Below are 21,785 nucleotides of genomic sequence, written 5' to 3' on the forward strand. Positions count from 1 at the left end.
CAACAATGCCTCAAGAGGAGTGTGTGTGTGTGTGATTTGGATTTTTTTTATGTAGCTTTAACAAGTTCTCAGTCATATCACTATGATATCTGTAGTGTGACAGTTTATAGTGATGTCTAGAACTGGGGTGTTAAGTCGCAGACACGTAGCATGATGTCCCACCCAGTCACATTATCCTCACACCAGGCCGCCCAGTCCTAACACTAACCTCTTAATGCTGAGCACCAAGTGAGGCAGCTGCTAGTACCATTTTATAAAGTCTTTGGTATGAACAGGCCCGGGTTTGAACCAGGGACCTCCTGCATTCAAGGTGGATGCTCTGACCACTAGGTCATCGAAGCAGTCACCTCAAGAGGAATTAAATGACATATCATTTAATTATGGAATACAAATATTATTAGTGTCAGCAAATTCAAAACAATAATCATGGATTTGGTACATGTACACTTGAAATCTATTGTATGATATACAAAGTAAACATTTCCTATCACAGCATAAAAAACTGAACAAATTCAAAGCATCAGAATCTTATCATAAAAAGAAAAGTTTTAACCCTGAATTAATCTGCGCCAATAGTCATATTTACTTTTTTGAACATTAATCTTTTGATACCAAAATGAAAAGGCTTTTTCTAAACCACAAGTGCAGACATTAAGAAAGTTTGGTCAAGGAATTTAATTTATAGAACAAAAGTTATTTTGCAAAACCCATTTATATGTAAACCACAAAGACCTCAACCTTTACCTTTATTTTACTCCAAAATCTATTGACTTCTTCCATACCTTAAGTGCAAGCACTGCACAATCTCTGGTCAATTTCAGTCAGTGACCTTGATTTTTGGCCATATCATCAACAGCTTCTTTATTACCCCAAGTGTAAGCCATGCATTAAGTTTAGTAACTAGGCAGTAGAGAACTGGAGTTATTATGCAGAAACTATAATGATGACAGCCAGATAGATGGCATAACATATTATAGTGGGTGTTTAAGAAGCAAAGAAATTTATCATGTTCTAAAAATAAAAAGTTTTTTTTTTAAATGAAAAAAAAAATGGTCACCTCCCTCTTTCTTGATACATGGTTCCCACACTTTTCTAAAGATAACTTCCCAGGTCATTTCCAGGATAAAATAAATTTTTTAAAGGTTCACATATGACCATTAATGAATGGAATTAAAGAACATTTTAGATTGTAAAACATGCATTTTCTAAATCTAAAGATGTTTCTCTTCCAAGACTCTCCAAAACATCTAAGTCAGAAAAGATGATCATGTACAAAACCACAAAATATGTCACATGAAACAAGTTTGATTATATTCCTACAAAATGGCATGTAAAGTCATTTCAATGTACAGAATAAAAATTCTAACATTATTTCGCTGACCTGCATTATGTTGCCAAGTGGGAACAACATAATGAACATAAATTAGTTTTGTTTCCTTTCAAACCTTTAATTCTAAAGAATTCTATAGCAATACACACACACACACACACACACACACACACACACATACATAGAGTAAACACTTCCTATTACAGGATATATATTTAAAAAAAAACAATAAATGCAATTAATTAAAATCTTGTCTTGTGTTGAAAAGAGTTTAACCCTAAATTTATCTGTGCCAATAAAATCCCAAACTAGATTTTTCAAGCAACCTTATCTTCTTAAGATGAGCTGGTTAAAAATTCATAATTTAAAAAACATTTCCAAATGAGTTGATTTGAAAAAAGACCTTCAAAATAATATACTGTTGTATAAACAAGGAATGAATTTTCTGTAAAATCAACTTGTCTTTGTAATTCGTTAAACCAAACCCAAGCCTGTGATGATACAGGGGCTCATAACGATTTTTCAATATATAATACAAGGGACGACAATTTCTCATTTCAGCTCTGAAATGCAACAATTTGGACTATAAATGTAGTTTAAAACGAATAGCAGTGCATTTTCTAATCCGAGTTTCCTCCGAATATTCCCACACCATTTTTCATATTTGGACATCTAGGTTGGGGTGTGTGGTCATTGCAATTGCATATAAAAAAATTGGAATTTACTGCTACCGTGTGAAGCGACATATGGGAGTTGCTTACCAATAGGCATAGAAAATTTAAGTTTATGCTAAATTGACTCGTACCTGCAGGAAATCTATAGGAAAATGGTTTATTTTCTCAGAAATGGCAAGTATTATAAATATTATGTCTTTAATCTGCTGACAGACTAGACAAAACTATGGCATAGATGAAACCTGACCCTGACCAACAGTCACATGATATCAACAACAAACTCTTTTTTAATGTTGTTGTACAGAAATTCAATTATATTAAATGAAAGTCAGATACTTTTTGTAGAAACCAGCAATCTGGTCTGTGTGATTTATCAAGCAGAGAGTACATGTCAATGTAGTAGTCACATGATTCAACAAAACTCCAGAAGTCTTTCTTGGAATATATAAATATGGAGAATTTTGTGTTCTTTCGTTTTTGTATTTTTATTACAACCAGCATACGACTTTAATTTAATATTTTTTTCTTCTTCTCTACATTTGAAAATGTGGGTTGTCAGACTTGTGTACTCATGCGACTAGCAATACAAATCACGAGTACCAGGTAACATTTCATCAACGCCCTAGTTTTATCGTGTCTGTCAGCAGATTAGACATAATGATTTTAATACTCACAATTTCTGAGAAAATAAGTAATTTTCATATAGATTTCATGCATGCATCACTCAATCTAACAATGTTTAAGTTTGCTTGGCCATCCGGTAAGATACTACACTTTGCCACAACCATGTTGGCCTCTTGTGATGCTAGACTGGTTTTCATACCTTCCATGTAATGAAAGGTACGGATATCGAGCGGACTTAGAAAATAAAAGTCTGCTAGATGAATCTAATCCACTGAACATTTGGATTCACTCAGCATATATGTTTATTGCAAGCAATCAAATGATCCATACGGCACCCTCCAAATATTCTGGTTAGAACTTGATAAATTTAACTCATGATCAGTTTAGTTACTACTCAATTATGTGATTGTTTTGGGCGTTAATTGGTGGCGGAAAATTCCCAGGTTTTTCCCCGACTTTCAGCAATATTTGTAAAATTCAACGACTTTTCAAGGTCACGAAAAAATTATCAGTTATCTTGACTTTTTCCCGATAGCGTGGGAACCCTGTTGATAACTCACACAATGCGTAGGGATTTTAAAAAACATAGACCACACTATAAGCAAGAACGCAAGTTACTGTAAAATGAAATAGATGCTAGTCATGTTATGTATATTTAATTTGTATTGTTTCTTTTTTTAAAGAATTGTATGTTATGAAAATTGTATTTTGGGCTTGATCTTGTCCAAAATCAAATTCATTGTGTACCTGACCAATAACATATTTTTGGTTGTTACGAATATCTGATATATAATTGTTTGTTTGTCAGTTTTAAATTTTTATTTTTCTTACATGCTATTGTAATGTAAATTTATTTACTGGAGATATTTTTTTCAGAAAATTGATTGATCTGAATCATTCTTTTCATAAGCACCAGGTGTTGATCGAAATTTTTACCTTGATTCAAAATTAGTAAACAAAGTTCTATTTTATTTTTTTGGATTGGTTGTTTCCAAGGACATTATAGGCCTACATGGTTTAAGATGAAAACTTTTTTTATTTTAAATTTTAGAGAAAGTTATTGGTCTAATCAAGGCCATATTCTGAAACATGATTGTGTGACTCCCCCCCCCACTGATTTCGCAATTCTGGTTTTTCTATTACTACACATTTGTTAGTTTTAAAAGTGATGTGTAGAAAGAGATTTCTCAGTTTTCAGACTCTTACACTTGGTATCAAGTTATTTTGTTTGTTGTTGCCAGATTTTGAGTTGACTGTCTTTAGATCATTTGGATTTCAAAAGGATTAATTCTTTATTCTCTGGAAGTATTTGAAGAGTGCTCACACAGATTTTGAAGAGACATTGTTTACAAGTTTAATTTGGATTTCCAATACTGGAGTGCCATTATTTGTATTTCTACAAGGAACTGTCGATAAGCACAGTACTGACTACAGCATACATTACCATCATCCATCTTGGATTTTACATCAGGATTCAAATTTGAAATTATTAGAACATTTATCACTAGGACTTTTGTAATTTAATTCGTGGATTATTCTTAGATTATTTTTGGATTTGATTCTTGAAACCGTTAGCAGTTTTCTTCGTTTTATTTTTACAGAATTTTCCAGGAAAATAAATTATTTGTTAAATTTTAAAAAGCTTGTTTTCACTCTTTCTGTGTTACTGTTTATTCGAGCCTAAACACATAACATGGTAAACAAATCATACATAGTTAATATTATCCTATGAGTGTGGGTTAAACATTAGGATCATAAGTCTGAGTCAAGGTCAGTGGTACTCCATATGGATGAGCTAGCTGTACCTGAAGTTTACCCCATTCTTTATTATAATTTTAGTAACAGAATTTGTCTGTTTACAACTCAGAATTGTCAAGAAATGAACGTTGGACCTATACCTTGGGTCCTCTTTTGTGTCTTAGTTTCTTATACAATCTAGTTTACTTGAAAAATTATTCATGCTTGCCTTAACATCTTCAAGCAGAATAATATTAACGTCATGTTTAAATTCTGATCTGGGTGGAATTATTTATTCAAATTATTCTTCACTGGAAATACAAAGTGCTCATCTATAACATTCTTGGACTGAAGCATTAATCTGAAACTATAGTGAATTCAGACAAGAACATTTCTGGATTATATTCATGTGATTCACCAAAAGACTGTTGGCAAATCTCCACATCACAGGCACATCAACACATCCATTATTGGATCTAATTTCAAACACCACTGGAATTTAAGTAGAACTTTATACATTAGGACTGATAATTGAACTTTCTGCACTATTTGGGATTTAATTCGCAATACTGTAAGTTCTTTTTTAAATTTTCACTTGATATTCTAGGAAATAAATTATTTCTTGAATTTTATAATACTTGTTGGTTTTCGCTCTATTCTATTACTTAAAGACCACTACATGACTGAGAACTGTTTTTTGTGCAGAACACATTCTTCAGTTTTCAGCCAGAATAGCCTTGACTACCAACCCCCAAATTGATGCACTTCTTCCATGCTCCAAGACCAAATGACCAACAATTTTTGGTCAAGGTCTGTAGTGTATTGTGCAAACCATTTTAAAATTTTTTTTAGTCAGTGACCATGACATTTGACCCCAAAATCAATAGACTTCTTACTCATTCCAAGGACAAGTCATCCACAAAGTTTCATAAAAGCAAGTGATCAAAAATCTGAAGTCATTGTGCTGCAGTGCAAAATGCAAGAGAACTATAATGGTTAATGAACAAACAATATATATTGTATACTCTGCTTTTTGGGGTCATATAAACACTGGAGGCCTTTATACCTGAAAACTATCAAATCTTGTCAAATTTTGTCAAGTGGTTTTGAGAACAAAATGTTTGTCTAGTTTTGGTAATGGCAGAAATATCTGAGAAGCACAATTCTGTACAAACTTGAAAAGTTTGATGCAAGATTACTCCATGTAAAATTTACTGTAGCAGCTTTTAGGGCAAGGTCAACTAAGAAATGTGTCTCATAAGGATACCTGAAAGTTAAAGAATAAACAGTGTAATTAAAATAAGTTGAACATTTTATAATCCATGTGTTAACTTTGGTTTTAGGTTTGTCATTTAAGTTAAGATTATATAAATACTTTCAATTATGACTTACTTGCTGGCTGTTTGGCAGATGTCGTTCTTGCTGCTAGGCCTGTTTTGGGTGCAGGGGCAGCAGGAGGTGCCACAGTTGCAGGGGCTTTTAGTACCCCTGAACCTGCTTTGGAAATCCCCATGGACTCTCCACCCCGAGCTGCAACAGGATCATAGTCACTGCCTTGATAGTTGGCATCAAAAAACTTCTTGAACCACTGGACAAATTCAAAGTTATCCTGAAATCTTCCTTTAACCAGTTTCTCCACTGAAATTATCTGCAACAAGAACCAAGAATCACTAAGTTACACATCTACTCTGACAGTACCAACCACCCAGCAGAGACCCAGATGGATCAGAACATAATCTATTCTATTTCACATTTGGGTACAGGCCATTCAAAAGCAGTTATCAGCAGTTAGTATCATACACTGTGGGTCATGCTGGGTAGATTGGCATAAAGAGACATAATTTGAATTAAAAGTTTGTTTGGAGAAAATGTTGGTGCTTTTGTTTGTTAAACATTGTAAGGCATACTACAAAAATAGACTTCATAGTAACAGCATAAAAAATTATTTTCAGAAGTAGAATTAATTATTGCTTGGTACTGTTAATTTTACATATGCTATCTAAAATGAGAAATAAACACATCAAAAAATGATGAGGTTTTCAAAAAATGTCATGAGAAATAGATAAGCTGCAATTAGAAATGTATCTAATATAATGAAAACGATAGACAAAGTTTTTTTTAATTATATTTTTCAAAGCAAAATAATGAAATTTATCAGTTGGAGAAAAATGATATCACCAGTGGCAAAACACTTTGATCACCACAATGGTGACATCACTTTTGGAACTACTCTCTTTTCCTAAATCTGACCTTGATATATTATTGAAGTGTGTTATTTCCATACTTAGACCTATTACAATTTTCTTCTACTCCTTCTCTCTCCTTCCCTTCTCTCTTGCTCCACATCAGGGTGAACAGGTCTTAAAATGTGTCAAATGAAGGCCCACAAGTATATATTTATTCAATCAATGAAGTACCGACAGAAATGCCTAAAAACAAACTCCAAACAAGAAAAAGCAGATTTCAAGTATTATCTTTTTATAAGGAGTTTTTTGTATCATATAAACTGCCAGTGATTTACCTTACATGGCCTCTTGCTATATGCCATCCATACAGTATTATATACATTTCATACTCTACAACAAATGGTACACACTTATTAAGATTAATAAACTGCAAATATAGTATTAAAATTTAAAAACATGAATAGCATTTTCAATTGATGTGTAAAAGGTGCATGCACAATTAAAAGAAAGGGAAAGCAATAGTTCTTTTATTTGCATAATGTACACTTTTATAAATAACACCATATGAAAATGATAGTACTTTATATACCTTAAGCTTCTAACAATCATGTCCTTTGAAAATACTGTAATATCAGTCACATTTGACATATTCTGATGCATATGTTATTTACTCTGCGAGCTCATACTGCAATCAAATTTGACTGCATTTATTTCCAAAGTTGTGCACATGGAGGAAAAACGTCTGCTCATATGTTCAAGGTGGCAGGGTACAGTTTCGTAAATTGGCCCCAGGCAAATTTCTTAACTTAAGGCTATGGTGTGACTTTTCAGCTATTACTGTTTACTATTTAAAGATATGGATATATTTGTGAACTAGGTGTTTCGGGCTTGTGTTGTTCTTGAAACTGACATCAGGCATGTACACCTTCCATAGTTACTCTGCTGTATGTTGATAGTGGGGCAAGTAGAATATCTCAAAAACAGCCTGAATGAGAACTATTTTCAACTGCATCAGCCTGCTTAGTACACACAGTTTTGCAGATTTTTCATCTAGGAAAGGGCTTGTGTTTGCACTGTGAGCATCACATGGTGTCAAAAATGAACTTCAGACATGAAAATCGCAGGTATAAATTTGGGATTGGGGTGCATACATTTCTTCTGCTATGAACTGCCACTGACTTCTCCGGTCAAGTGGATAATATTCTTCTGCTTTGGTTTAATAATAGGTATCCAAAAACATGGACCTTTTGACCTCACTTGTATAACCGATTTTTTTAAAATGATTTTTTTAATACTAGGTCACTGATTGCGGCATTAAATTTGTAAATAAAAACTGGCCCCTTAAAGTAAATTCTGGAGGGGAATAGTTACTTGATCATAATGGACTAAGAGGCTGTTAATAAATCAAAGACACAGAGATTGTGGATTTGTCATTCTTGTAATAAATATTCACTTTTCAAGTAATGAATACCATGAATCAGTCGTTGAGTCAGACAAAAGCAAGGTTTGCTACAATTTTCTTAACAACTAAAAAAACCATGAGCTGGAAAGTGGATATGGTTATTGTAGCAGACAAAGGAATTACAGACGGCCATGCTGAAGTCGACTCTACAATGATGTATACAAAGTATATAATATTAAAAAATGAATATTCATTGCAAAAATTCATAAATCCATTACATGAGTTTCTGCGATACAGTAATGCTAAGCGAGACCACCTGTCCCAGGAGACCAGCGCCCAACTGCATTTATTCTTTTTGGCAGAAGATGGTTCTACTGTAATGATATGTTTGAATTTCTAATAAATAGGATACTCATACATGTACTTATGACCTTTTTTTATCTGAATGATTGATGACCTTTGAGCTAAAAACAAAAGCACTTCATGTCAAGATGCTTTCTGTCAAACATGGCTTAATTCTGTTGAATGGTTTTTGGAAAGTAGCTTCAAAGATTGCCTATTTTAGTAACAGTAGTCATAAAATTCAAAGGCCTTCATGCTTTCTGTCAAATTGATCAAAATCTGTTGTGTGATTTTTAAGGAAAAATCATGCAAAGTTTTTTTTATGTCTAGAAATGTTGGTAATGATACCTGATGGTATACTAACATAATTTATATGAAACTGAAAACTCCTTATGCCAGCATGCTTTCATTCAGATTTGGTCAATAATACTGAGCTGGTTTTGATAAGTTAAATTTTTTCTATTTGTATTAATTGAGGTCATATTCCATGCAGGATTGCCATCATTTGTATAAATCTGAATGCCCTTTATGCCATGATGCTTCATGTCAAATTTGGCCAAATTCTCTTGAGCATAGGTTTATCTGTTTAAAGTAATGGTATACATATTTCATTGAAAATTGGCATCATTTGTATAAACTTTAAAGGCTTTTACAAGTTTTGCTTAATCTGACTAAATTTTATTTACCAGCATGTAAGAAATTCTTTAAATATTTTCTTATTATGTTTACCAACAGTAGCCATTTTTTAATGGTGGATCAGCATCCTTTCTAAAAACCTGAAAAGCCTTCATGCCAGGATGCTTGCTGCCAATTTTATAGAAAATTACTTGAGTAATTTTTGCCCAAAAGTTAAAAACAGCAAATGTTGCCAGTTGCATGATGAATGCAAGACCATACTATAAGTCAGGGGTCTCAAACACGCGGCCTGCTAAGCTGTATCCTGTGGCCCCCACAAAATGATTGGCCTCACAATGTGCCATGAGAGATAGCAAAGGTGGTGCATGCCTTGGACCATCAAAAATGGCCTTATGCGGCTCTCTGGGTGGTTGGAGTTTGATACCCCTGCTATAAGTTCACTTGGTCTTATGGTCAGATAAGCTAAAAATTACCTGTCTTTACAAGGGCAAGACAATAATTAGTACTTCTACGTAACATTATGCATATAAACATACACAAAAATTTCATCTGGCTAAATTAAGTGATTTCAGTGTAAACATACAGATGAGTCTGCCTTGAATAAACAGATGTTTATAGGAGAAGTCCATAACAGGAAATGGTACAAATGAGTTCCAAGGACACAGATGCACCCCACCCCCCAGCGCTGAGTCAATAGAGGACATAATTATGAAAAAGCTTCATAACTTTCATCAAATGAACCATCTGCAGATCTCTGTGTTATGTTTTCCAAGCTTGATCACAAATCATTCTGTGAAACAAAAAGTATGTGCATGCAGTTTTGTAGCACAAAGATGGCCAAAGAACTGATGACCTGATAAATGGACATCACTTGTGCTATATATATCTTTGACCACATTCATAGTAGGGGCATATAAATCATAGTTGACATGCTGGATACACAGAACAAGTGAACCCTGCCACCATTATGTTAAAGTTTTCATTCTTAATAATCAACATGCCTTGGAAGTAATTATAAATCTGTCAGAATATTTAGTAGCAACACCATGAGATTGCTTTTTTGCCTTTGTCCTTAAACCTTGGCTTTAGTTATGAAATTAAAATACCACTAAAAACCATGGTGGTATATCTTTGACACTAATCAATCAGTGATCAGTTTAAGAACAATAAAAATGTACTCTGATGCATCATCAGTGTTCATTTCTGGAAATGGAACAAGTGGATCCCAATGGGCCCATCCAGGTAAAAAATGTGATATCAAATTCTTAATATCTGTGAATGAAGGCTGGACAAAAAAAAACCAACAGAAAAACAAAAGACATTGTTTATGACCACAATGATTCTGCTCAGGTAAGGGTGGAATGTTCATCTGTGTGCATCCACTCACCTTATCTACTCCCATTTTGGTGAAGGATTGCTGAAGCGTCTTGAAATTCTGTATATATTCATGTTCTAATTTTGTACCAAATTTAACCTTTTTAAGTATTATTGAGTCTGAAAGTGAATAAAAGAGAATAAATTTTGTTAGATGTACCAAAATAAAGAAATGCTATATTATGATAAATTGTAGAAAGACATGCTATTTAAGGTAGCATTAGTTTACTGGAGACAAGTTCAATATGTTGCTCCTTTCAGTTAATGTCTAAAAACATCATACAAATTGTATGCCCTCCTTTAATGTCCAGGTAAATTAAGACACAGAAATACATAGTCTCTTTATCCTAAAAGAAAAATGCAATAAATGCATGGCTGTCCTAATTCAGGCATCCAGGGGTACATGAAATTAAACTGGTTGACCTTATTCATTCCAGAAAATTTCTCTTGATCATAAATTAGCTGCTCCAAAACAAAAAAATCATTTAAATGCCTATTGCCACCTGAATCCAAAATCCTTGCAGAGAACTTTTGTGGTCTCCAGTTTAAAAAAAAACAAAACTTTTACCATCTTATAAATTTCTTTCACAAAACATAATAGTTATCCTTCTCGGTAATTAAGTACATTGATACATTTTTTTGGTTCCTCTAATCCTTCTTTAAATTTTGTTGATACATCTGAGAGATGACACTCTTCCCATTATTCTTATTCATTTAAAACAAACACCTCCCATAAAGGTCAGCTCCCCAGTGAGACATCTACTGTATTGAGCCAGGTTCTGATTATTCCTTTCTTCATATTCTTGATATATTTTATCTCCTCAGCAATATCCAGCACTCGTGCACAGCCAAATTAACCTTTTTCAACACTATGAATTTCAAACTTTAAATAAATGCTGAGAAGAGCAGTGATTGAATATGTCTCCAATACATAGAAAATAAGAACTTAACATTAGTAAAACTACCTATGTTGAGACAGGCTGTTGAATGGGCTGGAAGCAGAAGCACTAGGGTAGATTAATTACTACTATGCAAGAGATTTTTCCAGATTGCAACTACATCTTGTAGAATGAACTTTCTTTGGTGTTCTGCCAATGAAGAAACTTTGTTGACAAATTTAGAGGAAAATGTAATTAAAACAAGTGCATTCCTTAAAGAAATACAAATCGGATCAGTTATGTGAAAAATTATGTGACTAAAAAAATTCCTTGTTTTTTTCCAAATAGGCCTGCTTTGATCAGTCCTGCTTCTACCTGTTACAAGTCAGCCTGTCTGGTAGTCACTTTAGATTTAGGAATGTCTGTGCCTCTGCATTATTTTAATTTTGTGTTGATGAAGTAACAATCTGAATAATTCCCCTCATGCAGTGCATACATACAGTTTTTCATGCAGAGATCAGTCAAACCATTCTAGAGCTGTACTGGACCATTTCCAAAATGTTAGGAACCGTGAGAAAATGTAGCCTCAAAACATTACAAAAATTGTCTGAACTTGGAACTAAAATGGGTCGTTCCTATTTTGGAAAAGGTGCAATATCATTGAAAACAAAAGTTGTTAGTGATTGATAAATTAAAGTAAAACCCCTTTGGCCAACCATGTGATCTCCCCCCTTCTGCATGCTCGGCTGGACTTGATTTCTCAAGCAGGGGAGGTAATCTCACCTTATCCGCTTCCACTTTCTTGAAGGCAGATTGGAGCAACTTGAAGTTCTGTATGAATTCATGCTCCAACTTTGTGGTGAACTTAACTTTTTTCAACTGAATACTTCCTGAAAGGTCAAGTTTCTTATGGTAAAATTATGCCTCTGTAAATATGCAATATAATTAGCTGTCTTATGACTGGTGTTCACATAAAAGTTCTGCCTGGAGCTCAATTGCCTGCTGACATATTTACAGAGAAATATTTCACCCTTTAAATCATATCTACCATGTACAACATGCGCCCAGCTGCAAACAACATCAACTCAGACTGGACTCCACTCAGATCACTGTACTTAAGACTGCAACTGAAAAGCACAGACCCTGACCTTCTGGTGCATAATGCAGTCTACAGTTGGGTATGCATCACATGTGTCATTATAGGCCGAAGAGGCATTTGTTAATTTCTTGCAATATAGTTAGGTTCATTAATGCAAGTGACTAGTGACAACTTCTCCACACATACACAACATATTTACAAGTTTCTCTTGTAAAAATTAATCAACTAAATGATTCACTTGGGGAAAAAACAAAACAGAACCAGGTTTAAAGGACATGTGCCCCCTTCCACCCCAAGAAGAGTTGTCAATACATGAAAGGGCATTATGAACAGGATGTGAATTATATGTCATAATTAAGCCAAAGAAGAGTTCTTGAAGGGACTGATGCTCTTATGAGAAATTCAAGATAAGTCCAAGATCTTTTAACTGCCGAGTGTTGAAACTATCTCTGATAATCTTCCATGATAAAAGGATTTTCAAATTAGCTGCTGTGCTGCATATATTAGATGTTGGACTGGATTTTCGTTTAGGGCAGAATAAAAAGCATTAGATGTCTTTTGGTAAATACCACATGTAAGAATGATCATTAATTCAGAGGGAGTAATGACAACAAGGTTTTCACATCAGCCATCATGGCAGCCATACTGGATGGCACCATTTTAATTTAGGGCCAACTAGGTATCATATCATAAAAAAAACAAAAAACATGCTGATGTATGCATCCAGTTGAAGGCAGAGATAACAATATTTTAAAGATAGCAACTACGGTGGCCATATTGATGGTTAGTCATCTTTTGATGTAAAACCCCATGTTGAAATTACTTTTCTTTAAGGGTAGGTAAAACAAGATTTTCAAGATGGTCTCATGTGGGATGTCAGATCAGCACTATTTTATTTAAGATCAACAAAACGTTAAAAGAAGTCTTTTAGAGAAAACATAACCATCAGTTTTGGTGAAGCACTAATAACAAGATGTTCATGCTGGCCATGTTACAAATGAAAAACTATGTTAGCCCCCCCCCAACCTTCAATTTGCCATAACTTTGAAATGGGATTTCCTTGTTGAAATTTTGCCTGTAACCATCATTTACATAGAATTCACCTGAAAAATATTTCATGGAAATTGGAGATGGTCACCTGGGGATTTCTGGACAATAGAAGAAGTCTTTTGAAAATCCCATGTTGATACAGGTCATTCATTCAGAGGAGTAGCAAAAACAAAATTTTCATGATGGCTGCTGTGGTGGTCATACTGGATTCCTTTAGCAGCACCATTCTCATTTAGGGCCAACTTCAAATTGGGATAAATGTGTGTAAAGTTTCATGGTAATCCCACAAGTAGTTTAGGTCTCACCTCTGCGTGGGTTCGAGTCTCGGATTCGGCCAATGTGGGTATGTGAGAAAGCTTGCCAGTAGCTTCTTGAGGGTCTGTGGTTCTTTCCGGGGATTTCCCGGGTTCTTCCTCCACCAATAATACTGGCCACCATGTATAGCCTATCGTGTGCTGGAAAATGGCATTAAACCCTACAACAACAACAACAAGTAGTTTAGGAGCATAACAGACTTGAGCTAATGAACATATAGAAAGGACAATGGACAACTTAAAACAGGCTAACCCATAATCACTTCTGGGCTATGACAGGCCAAGTTAAAAACTGCAAATAAAAAGAGATACAGGTAAAAATCTGATCAGATATATAGCTCAAAATGAATGGCAAGAACTATGATACATGGAAGCTAGGAAATTTCTCAAATGAAAGGCAGCTAATAGGTGAACGGTTTTGATAGTAAAATTGATAAAAAGATTCAACATTTAAAATGAAAATATCTTGATGAAGTATAAAGGACATATGTTCACATGGTTCTTCACTAATAACTTAGTCTTTACAAAGAGTAGGTTATGTGGTATAGGCCACAAAATTAGACTATTATATTCAGGAGTAAATCTGGAAATAACTGTCGACGTTGTACTTAATCCTTCCCTATATGCTTTTCAATTATTTTGGAGCATGCAATTGTTTTAATTACATAACCCTATACAAAACTTATTTACCAAGAATGATCCAAATTCTATACACATTTTCATTTATTTTATCTGCATACTATACCACTATGCCACCAAATCCATTCCAATGGTCCAAAGACCCATACTGGAGGACAGACATAGGTTAATCAGAACCACCGTGCACCTGTACAAATCACTCATTTTACATTACAATCATGAAGATTCTATCTTAAAATCATTTATATGAAACTACAGTACACTTTCCTCACCATCACCAGCCTTGAGGGGCATTATGACACAATCCAAATGCTTTTCTTGAACTAGATTTGTTTGTAAAACATATCGACATAACAGCAAAAGAAGAGTGTCAAAGTTCAAGATCACAATTTTATGGAAAAAAATAAGAAATAATGCAATATAATAAAATTGTTGATATATGCAAAAATATATGCCCCACAAATCTGATTTGCAAGGCTCACGAGAACTAATCGTCATCTCTTCTTGACAAGATACAAAATTGTCTCAGCCATGTACAACCACTACTTACTGTCTCTGGACTGAACATATGCTAATTGGTACATGAGAACGAAGTCTGGGTAACTAAGCTGATTCTAATGTGTCCTTATGAACAACACTAAGCTCCCATTTCCTCAGCATGATATAGCCAATAATGTCTTAAAAATAATTTTAACTCAATCATGCTTCAAATCTTTTGGCTACTTTTGTCTATTCTGCCTCCTTATTGTCAGCCTGGAATGTCAAAGACAAAATAGACTTTCTATTTCTCTATGTAAAGGAGTTTCCGCACAATCGTGGTTAAGAGGTTTTCACCGATAAAGATCCAGAAGTTTGAATTTGAAAAAATTGACAAATTGCTTCAATGTACTGAAAATCAATTCAGGTTGTCTGCATATGATTAACCCTTTAACTACCACTGCTGCATCGAAGAGTCACTTATAAATAGCTCCTCAATCCCACTGCCACATATGCAGTGCCAGTAACACTTGCATAGTCCCCACTGATGCATTTATGCTTATAATACAGAACTACTTGAAATCCCAGTGTCACACAGACGCGTAAATTAGCTCTATATTAACTGAACAATGATTGGTTGAAAGTACCGAAGTTTACACATTTTTAATTATCATAACTAATCAAAGGACTGTTTGCTAAACATTTTTATACAAGTCTGAAATGTGGTTGGCTAAATTTAGACACAGAGGAAGGACTTTTCTGCTCTTGACATAACACATGTAGTTGAAATAAGGATCCAATTTAGATATGAGTGAGCTTGAAGGATTTAGTGCAAGCGATATCGAAGAATATAACAGATTAAAAAAAAATCATAGAAACTGGATCAGATACTGATGTTAGTCCAGTTTCAACTCCTGATGTAAGTGATTTTGAACTGGATGACGAGGAGGACACTGTCCCAAATGCACAATGCAGCGATGACATGGCTGCGCTCGAGATCAACAATTTAAGTTCTGATCACATTGGTTCAACTATTTAGCTTGGACCACTAAGCAATGAGAAAAGATTTTTTCTCAAAGTTTTCCTGAATTTCTAGTGGAAAAACTTGTTAAAGAAACAAACAATTATGCCAAGAAAATGGGGGACCAAATGCAAGACCCCAAATGGTATGATATCTGCAACACAAAGATGTGGCCATTTCTTGGAATCTACATGTTCATGAGCATTATGCAGATACCTAAGTACTCTATAGCTTGGATGACATCAATATATTTTGGGATCCCAGGACCTGAGAAAGATTTGAAAGAATTGGCAAATATTTTCATGCTAACAACATAAGTGTCAATCCATCCAGAGGCCAACCAGGAAATGGCAAGATTTGCCACATAAAACATTTCTGGAACATAGTTGAAGATTTACATCAGCATGGCCTCTTATGTTGTGGTAGAGTACAAGCAAATAGAAAAAGAATGCCAGAAACTTAATTTAAAAAAAGTGGTTTGAAAAGTCAGGGGGACATGAAAAATTATGCAAAATCATAAGCTGGTCAGTGTTGCCTGGAAAGACCCAAAAATTGTTCATATATTATTTAATAACATGGATTCCACACAGCTGTCCAGTGTAACTCTTTAAGAAAAAAATGGAAGATGAAAAGAGGTAACTAGCCCAAAAATTGCAGATGATTATTCTAAAAACAAACGGGATTTGGATATTGCAGACCAAAACCTAATGCAGTGTAGTTCTTGTCGTAAAGCAAAGAAATGGTGGAAGCACCTTTTTTGGTTTCTAACTGACACACCAATTTGTAATGCACCGATATATATATATATAAAAGAGTCACCAAATCACCAGATCAAAGTCCAGAAAAAATAAAATATAAAAAAAAAAACAACATAAAAAAGACAAGAAAAAACAAACAAAAAAACAACAACATGAATTTAGAATGAACTTGGATAAACAGATGGTCACTGGGTTTCAGGGGATTAGGAAAAGGAAAGCTCTGTCTAATGTTGACACCAAGGGTCTGAGACACTGGTCAGGATGGTTCCCGAAACAAGGGAGATACAAGATGAGTGTAAGGGAAGGGAGAAGACATGAAGTTTTCATTGCATGTAAACAGTGCCAAGTTCATTTATGTGGATAATGACTGTTTTGAGAGGTACCACTCACAATTATGTCATCAGACTGAATGTCATTTATATTTTATATGTACATATGTAAATATTGGATTTATTTTGTGGGATTCAAAAAGTTTACATGACTATGATTTCTTGTATCATGGAATTAAGAGTCTGTCAAAGTGGAAATATACAGATAACAGACACTATACAAGCTGTTTTTTTATTTCATTAAAAACCACCCATATTTAATGAAATAATGAAAATTAATATAACCATGTTTTTACTCTCAGTTTCTGTAGTCAGCCATGATGCTCTAGTATTCAGTCTAGCAACCAGCCTCAGTAATCTCAGCAGCTGATATGGTAACACTTAGCAGCAGTGAAGCTGCACAAAAGCTGTAGTAAATGGTTAAAGCATGCCTTTAAAATGTTTTTTTTTTATGTCAAGTGGTTTTTGTATAAGCCTGATGACAAAAACTTAACCAAACAAATTTACATAGAAGTGCAAAACCTTCAAGAATATATTTAAATAAAATTATTTTAAACTGTGTTAGCTTCTGAAAATCTCATTATGTCATTTAAATATGCATAAAAAACAGGCCAACCAAATGTTTGTTTAAATCAAATAGTTTGTTTTGGTAATTTTACTAAAAAAATTATGGATGGATGGACAGATATGACCAAATAAAGATGTTTTCCTCTGTAAGCAGTGTATTAAAAAAAAAATGCGGAAACCCCATATCTACAAGTTGTGCTATTTTGTTCTTACCTGGGAACAGCATATGCATAAACTGGCAGTATGCAGCTCCTACGAAAATAAAGAAATAAAAAGAAATAAGTGTCGAAACTGATATATACAGTGCATGTAAACCTTATTTAAAGTATCTAAAACAACACATCTCATTTTACATTGCTGCCTTCTAAGTAATGACAAAGCTGTTATGTATTTAAACTACTAAAATCTTTCAGTTAGCAACACTCCAAATGATTACAAATCATTGGCAAGATCTGTTATCATGATGACAATGTACAATTGTAAAATTTGTCCCTGAAAATCACAAGATAGGGCTGTCTTCAGGCTTTGGTCCAATGTAAAAAGATGCCAAAATACAAACAACGCTGGATTAGGAACTACTTTATCAGCTGTAAATGACAGTTAAATGTATATATAGTTATAGGGTGAAGACCTCTACAATAATAAAAGTTCTGACCCAGAAGAATGGACCCTATGGCCAAGTTATTTATCTTCATTGTTACCACAGCAGCAGTGATCATGCATTATGTAATGGCATTACACGATATACTGCTTGTAAGACAAAAATTTACCCCAAATATTGAAAACTACATGTTCACAACTGTACAGCCTTGCATAGTGCAGTTGGTAAAACATTTTTAATAACTAGATAATCAACAAAGCATTTCATTGTTCAACTGCAAAAAGTCAGTGTTTGATGATGGCAGTTGAGAAATCAAGTGTTTATATAATCAGAAAAGTCTTTGTTTTATTAATTCATGTTAAAAGTTTCATTATGTTCATATGAAAGCAACTGTTCCTGAGTTTCATGGTAGGTCAATTTACTGTAGGTGGGGTGGGTGGCTAATGAATTAAATGTGTGCGAGTGTGAAATTCACACCATTATGTATCTTGGTGAAAACATTAATTTTGATGAATAAACCTCAGTTAAGGTTGCAAAACTGGTTAATGTGTAAACAAATATGCACATCATTGTCAGTGATGTAGGAAATATCTGATCCAATTAAGATATATCTGCATCATGTATATCACTTTTATTTACTGGATCTATATAAAACACATTCTCACTGGTCCACTATAAACAAGTTGCGGTACGCCTAGAACACAACTTCGTTAGAGTAGCCTGGTCCCCCCGCCAATTTGCTGCAACCGATTTACTTAATTTTACATTAGCCAAAGAAGGAATAGGTGAGGAGTCAATATTATAATGAATGCTACTTAATCATAAACGAAGTCAAACTTGATATAAAAACATTCTTCTTGTGTCTAACAGATCTCTATCAGATCTGGTCATAAAGAAATTAGTGTACAAAATATAATTGTTGTCTACACTCATTTAAGTCTCACAAGAGTTGAAATTGTCTCATTTAGACCTAACATTGCCTCATTCAGACCAAACATGGCCACAGTTCAGTCCATGCTCCTCTGGTTTATACTTTGTCCTGAAATCCATTTGTTTGAAAGTCAAATATTGTTTCCAGAACAAATCCTAGGTCCCACTCCACCCCTCAAAAATTAAATTGTCCTATCCATAAATGGTATGTTTTGGATGGCCGAGTTGAAGGCATCAATACTGGGAACTGTCATTGCACTTTCACAAAGTTGGTTCCAGTGAGAACTGTCTCAGGAAATAATGAATGCTGGTAAATGTTAACCCAGCACTGCTAGATGATGCCTTTCTGTGAGTGGTTTTATCTTGAAGATCTTACTGATGCTGGGATTAGGTGGTCAGTGCATGGTACAGCTATGGAGACTGTGAGAACATTATATAATAGGGTCTTATATATGTTTAGATCCATTGTTGCTGTCATGATTGTCATTTCAGCTCTTCTCAGGAGGTACATATCTGGCTTAATTAGTAGAATATGGGCTGCATTTCTCTAGCTCTGTTCCATCTGTTTGCTCTGGGTCTTAAAAACTTCATCTGCAACATGAACGCATTTAACCAATGTGTCGAGACTTTTTTAAAGAAGCAGGTGATCACTCAATGTAGTTGTTGATCTGGAAGTGCACCATGCAATCAGCAAAGTCTTCAGCAAAACTGTTGAATAACTGTTTTTACCAAAGATGTGTGTGTGACTTGGATTTTTAACGCAGCATTAACAATTTTTCAGTCACATCACTACAATGTCTGCAGTGTGGCAGTTTATAGTGAGACCTATACGGAAGGTGCTGTGTATGAATTGTGCTTAAGTGGCTATGATCAGGCTTTGAGTAAGTATGGAATACAAATATGCCAATGACTGAAATTAAAAGACAGAATTAACTCATCCAGAAACAAAATATAAATGGTGTATGTAAATATAAATGGTGTAGCGGTCTGTACTATAATAAACAGATGATGGTTTGAAGTGCGAGTTTTAACAGCTGTAATATAAAAAAAGGAACAAACAACACAAACCTTTTCTAATGACAATCATACCCAGAAAAAAATCACTTATTAAAGACAAAGACATCATTCACTACTGGCATTATAGACTGATTCTAAAGACAAACTACCTTCTTGACCATTACAGTGAAGACCTATAAGAAGACTTCTCATGATGGCGTTAATGGTGTCGTGCAGGATTTCAAGAAAGAAAAAGAAACAATATGAATCTTTGAACTATGTCCTTGACTCCTTGCCTGATTTCTCTGAAGAAGAAATAGTTCACTGTAATGGAGATAAAAAATGACATTGGCATTGCAATCATAGTTAGTGACATATACTTTTAGTATGGTCTACGGTCAATAAAATATGACCCTACCATACAATCTAATTAATTTTTTGTTGTTGTTGGGTTTAACGCCATTTTTCAGCACACGATAGGCTATACATGGCGGCCAGTATTAATGGTGGAGGAAGAACCAGGGAAAACCCCGGAAAGAACCACCGACCCTCGAGAAACAATCTAATTAAAATCAAGATCTACTTGTGGTTATGAAAGTTTGCATGTCAAAATTTCAAATGTATATTCTGCCTAAAAGTCATGGTCACTGGTTGCAATAGGCAGGTGGTTGCTTATGACAGTGCATTTATATGAGAAAATCAATTCATGCATGATGATTGACAATTGTAAATTATTGTTGGTCACTCAAAGCAGAAATCACTCATGACACGTTTTTAGTACTTCAGATGCAAGGAATGCTCTGAATGATAACTATAACTGCATGAAAATCTCATCATGTTTTTTACTTATGTATCCAAACATGAAAATCAAATTTCATTTCTCTACCTCGAGTGAAACTGCTTAACTGTACAAATAAGATTTTTGGCCACATCCAATTTTTTCTTCTTCAAAAATGTGTACATTTTTTTATATTTTTACATTGTTGTGATGACCTGAAAAATGAATCAAGTCATCTAATATACAGCACAAACATGTGTAAACTATTGTCTAGTTGTACTCACAAAGTTTCTGGTCCCCCCCCCCTCAAATTATACCATGAATTTAAGAAATGTGCCAAAAATTGAAAAATTGCTGGAACCTCCTATAAATCAAACCCAGTCATCTACATACAGATATAAATTTGCCAGCAAAAAATTTCACATATTTATATTCTGCTGATATTGCATTAGCAAACTTTTTGACTGCATGGAAAATTGAAAATGTTAAGTCAGGTAGATTATCTTCTCCAGCATTAAAACAGAACTATAATTTGGGAAAAGTCACTTACCTGTGCATAACTCTTCTATCTTAGTATAATTTGTTTGTAAACTGTCATTGATCCACGCCAGAATGTCATGCCGACTAAGATTCTCTTGTGTGGCATTTGTGCTATATACATTCACCGCCATGGTATCAGAATTGCTGAAAATAAAAATAAAATAAAAAGAAACATTAGAAAATCACATGAAAGTAGTCTTTCTACTTGTATGAAGACATTAGGCAAGGGCAACAATAACAGATTAACACCACCAATCACACAAAGCTTATTAAGCTTCATCAAGTTACAATGATGACTGTAGAAATGGTGATGATGATAATGACAATGATGGGAGATGGTGATGATGATAATGACAATGATGAAGATTACAAGTCTGTGTGGGTCTAAGACTGATATCTACCTAACTGCCAAATATAAAAGCATCTACAGAGTTGAATGCTTTCTGTTTGAGTTTCTTCCAATGCTACTGATTGCATATGTCATGAAAATAATTATTTTAAGG

The 21,785-nt window shown here is 34.3% G+C and overlaps 1 protein-coding gene across 5 annotated transcripts in view; it reads right to left on the reverse strand.

Annotated features, from left to right (window-relative positions):
• LOC149807653 (microtubule-associated protein RP/EB family member 1-like) overlaps window positions 1-21,785 on the reverse strand; it is a 61,939-nt gene that overhangs the window by 18,499 nt on the left and 21,655 nt on the right. For 4 of the 5 annotated variants that reach the window (XM_089969220.1, XM_089969225.1, XM_089969201.1 and 1 more), the window contains exons 2-5: window positions 21,293-21,426; window positions 17,651-17,689; window positions 11,967-12,073; window positions 5,758-6,013 (exon numbers count right to left, since the gene is read on the reverse strand). In XM_089969220.1, coding sequence (XP_089825346.1) covers window positions 5,758-6,013; window positions 11,967-12,073; window positions 17,651-17,689; window positions 21,293-21,413 — 523 coding nt within the window. In that variant the 5' untranslated portion in view covers window positions 21,414-21,426. Of the gene's footprint in view, window positions 1-5,757; window positions 6,014-10,318; window positions 10,426-11,966; window positions 12,074-17,650; window positions 17,690-21,292; window positions 21,427-21,785 lie in introns of all 5 variants that reach the window. The other variant, XM_089969208.1, reaches the window with a different exon arrangement.

The sequence above is a fragment of the Sinohyriopsis cumingii genome, chromosome 1 (genome assembly GCF_028554795.1).
Source record: "Sinohyriopsis cumingii isolate HCF-2022 chromosome 1, ASM2855479v2, whole genome shotgun sequence".
In the NCBI taxonomy this organism is placed as follows: domain Eukaryota; kingdom Metazoa; phylum Mollusca; class Bivalvia; order Unionida; family Unionidae; genus Sinohyriopsis; species Sinohyriopsis cumingii.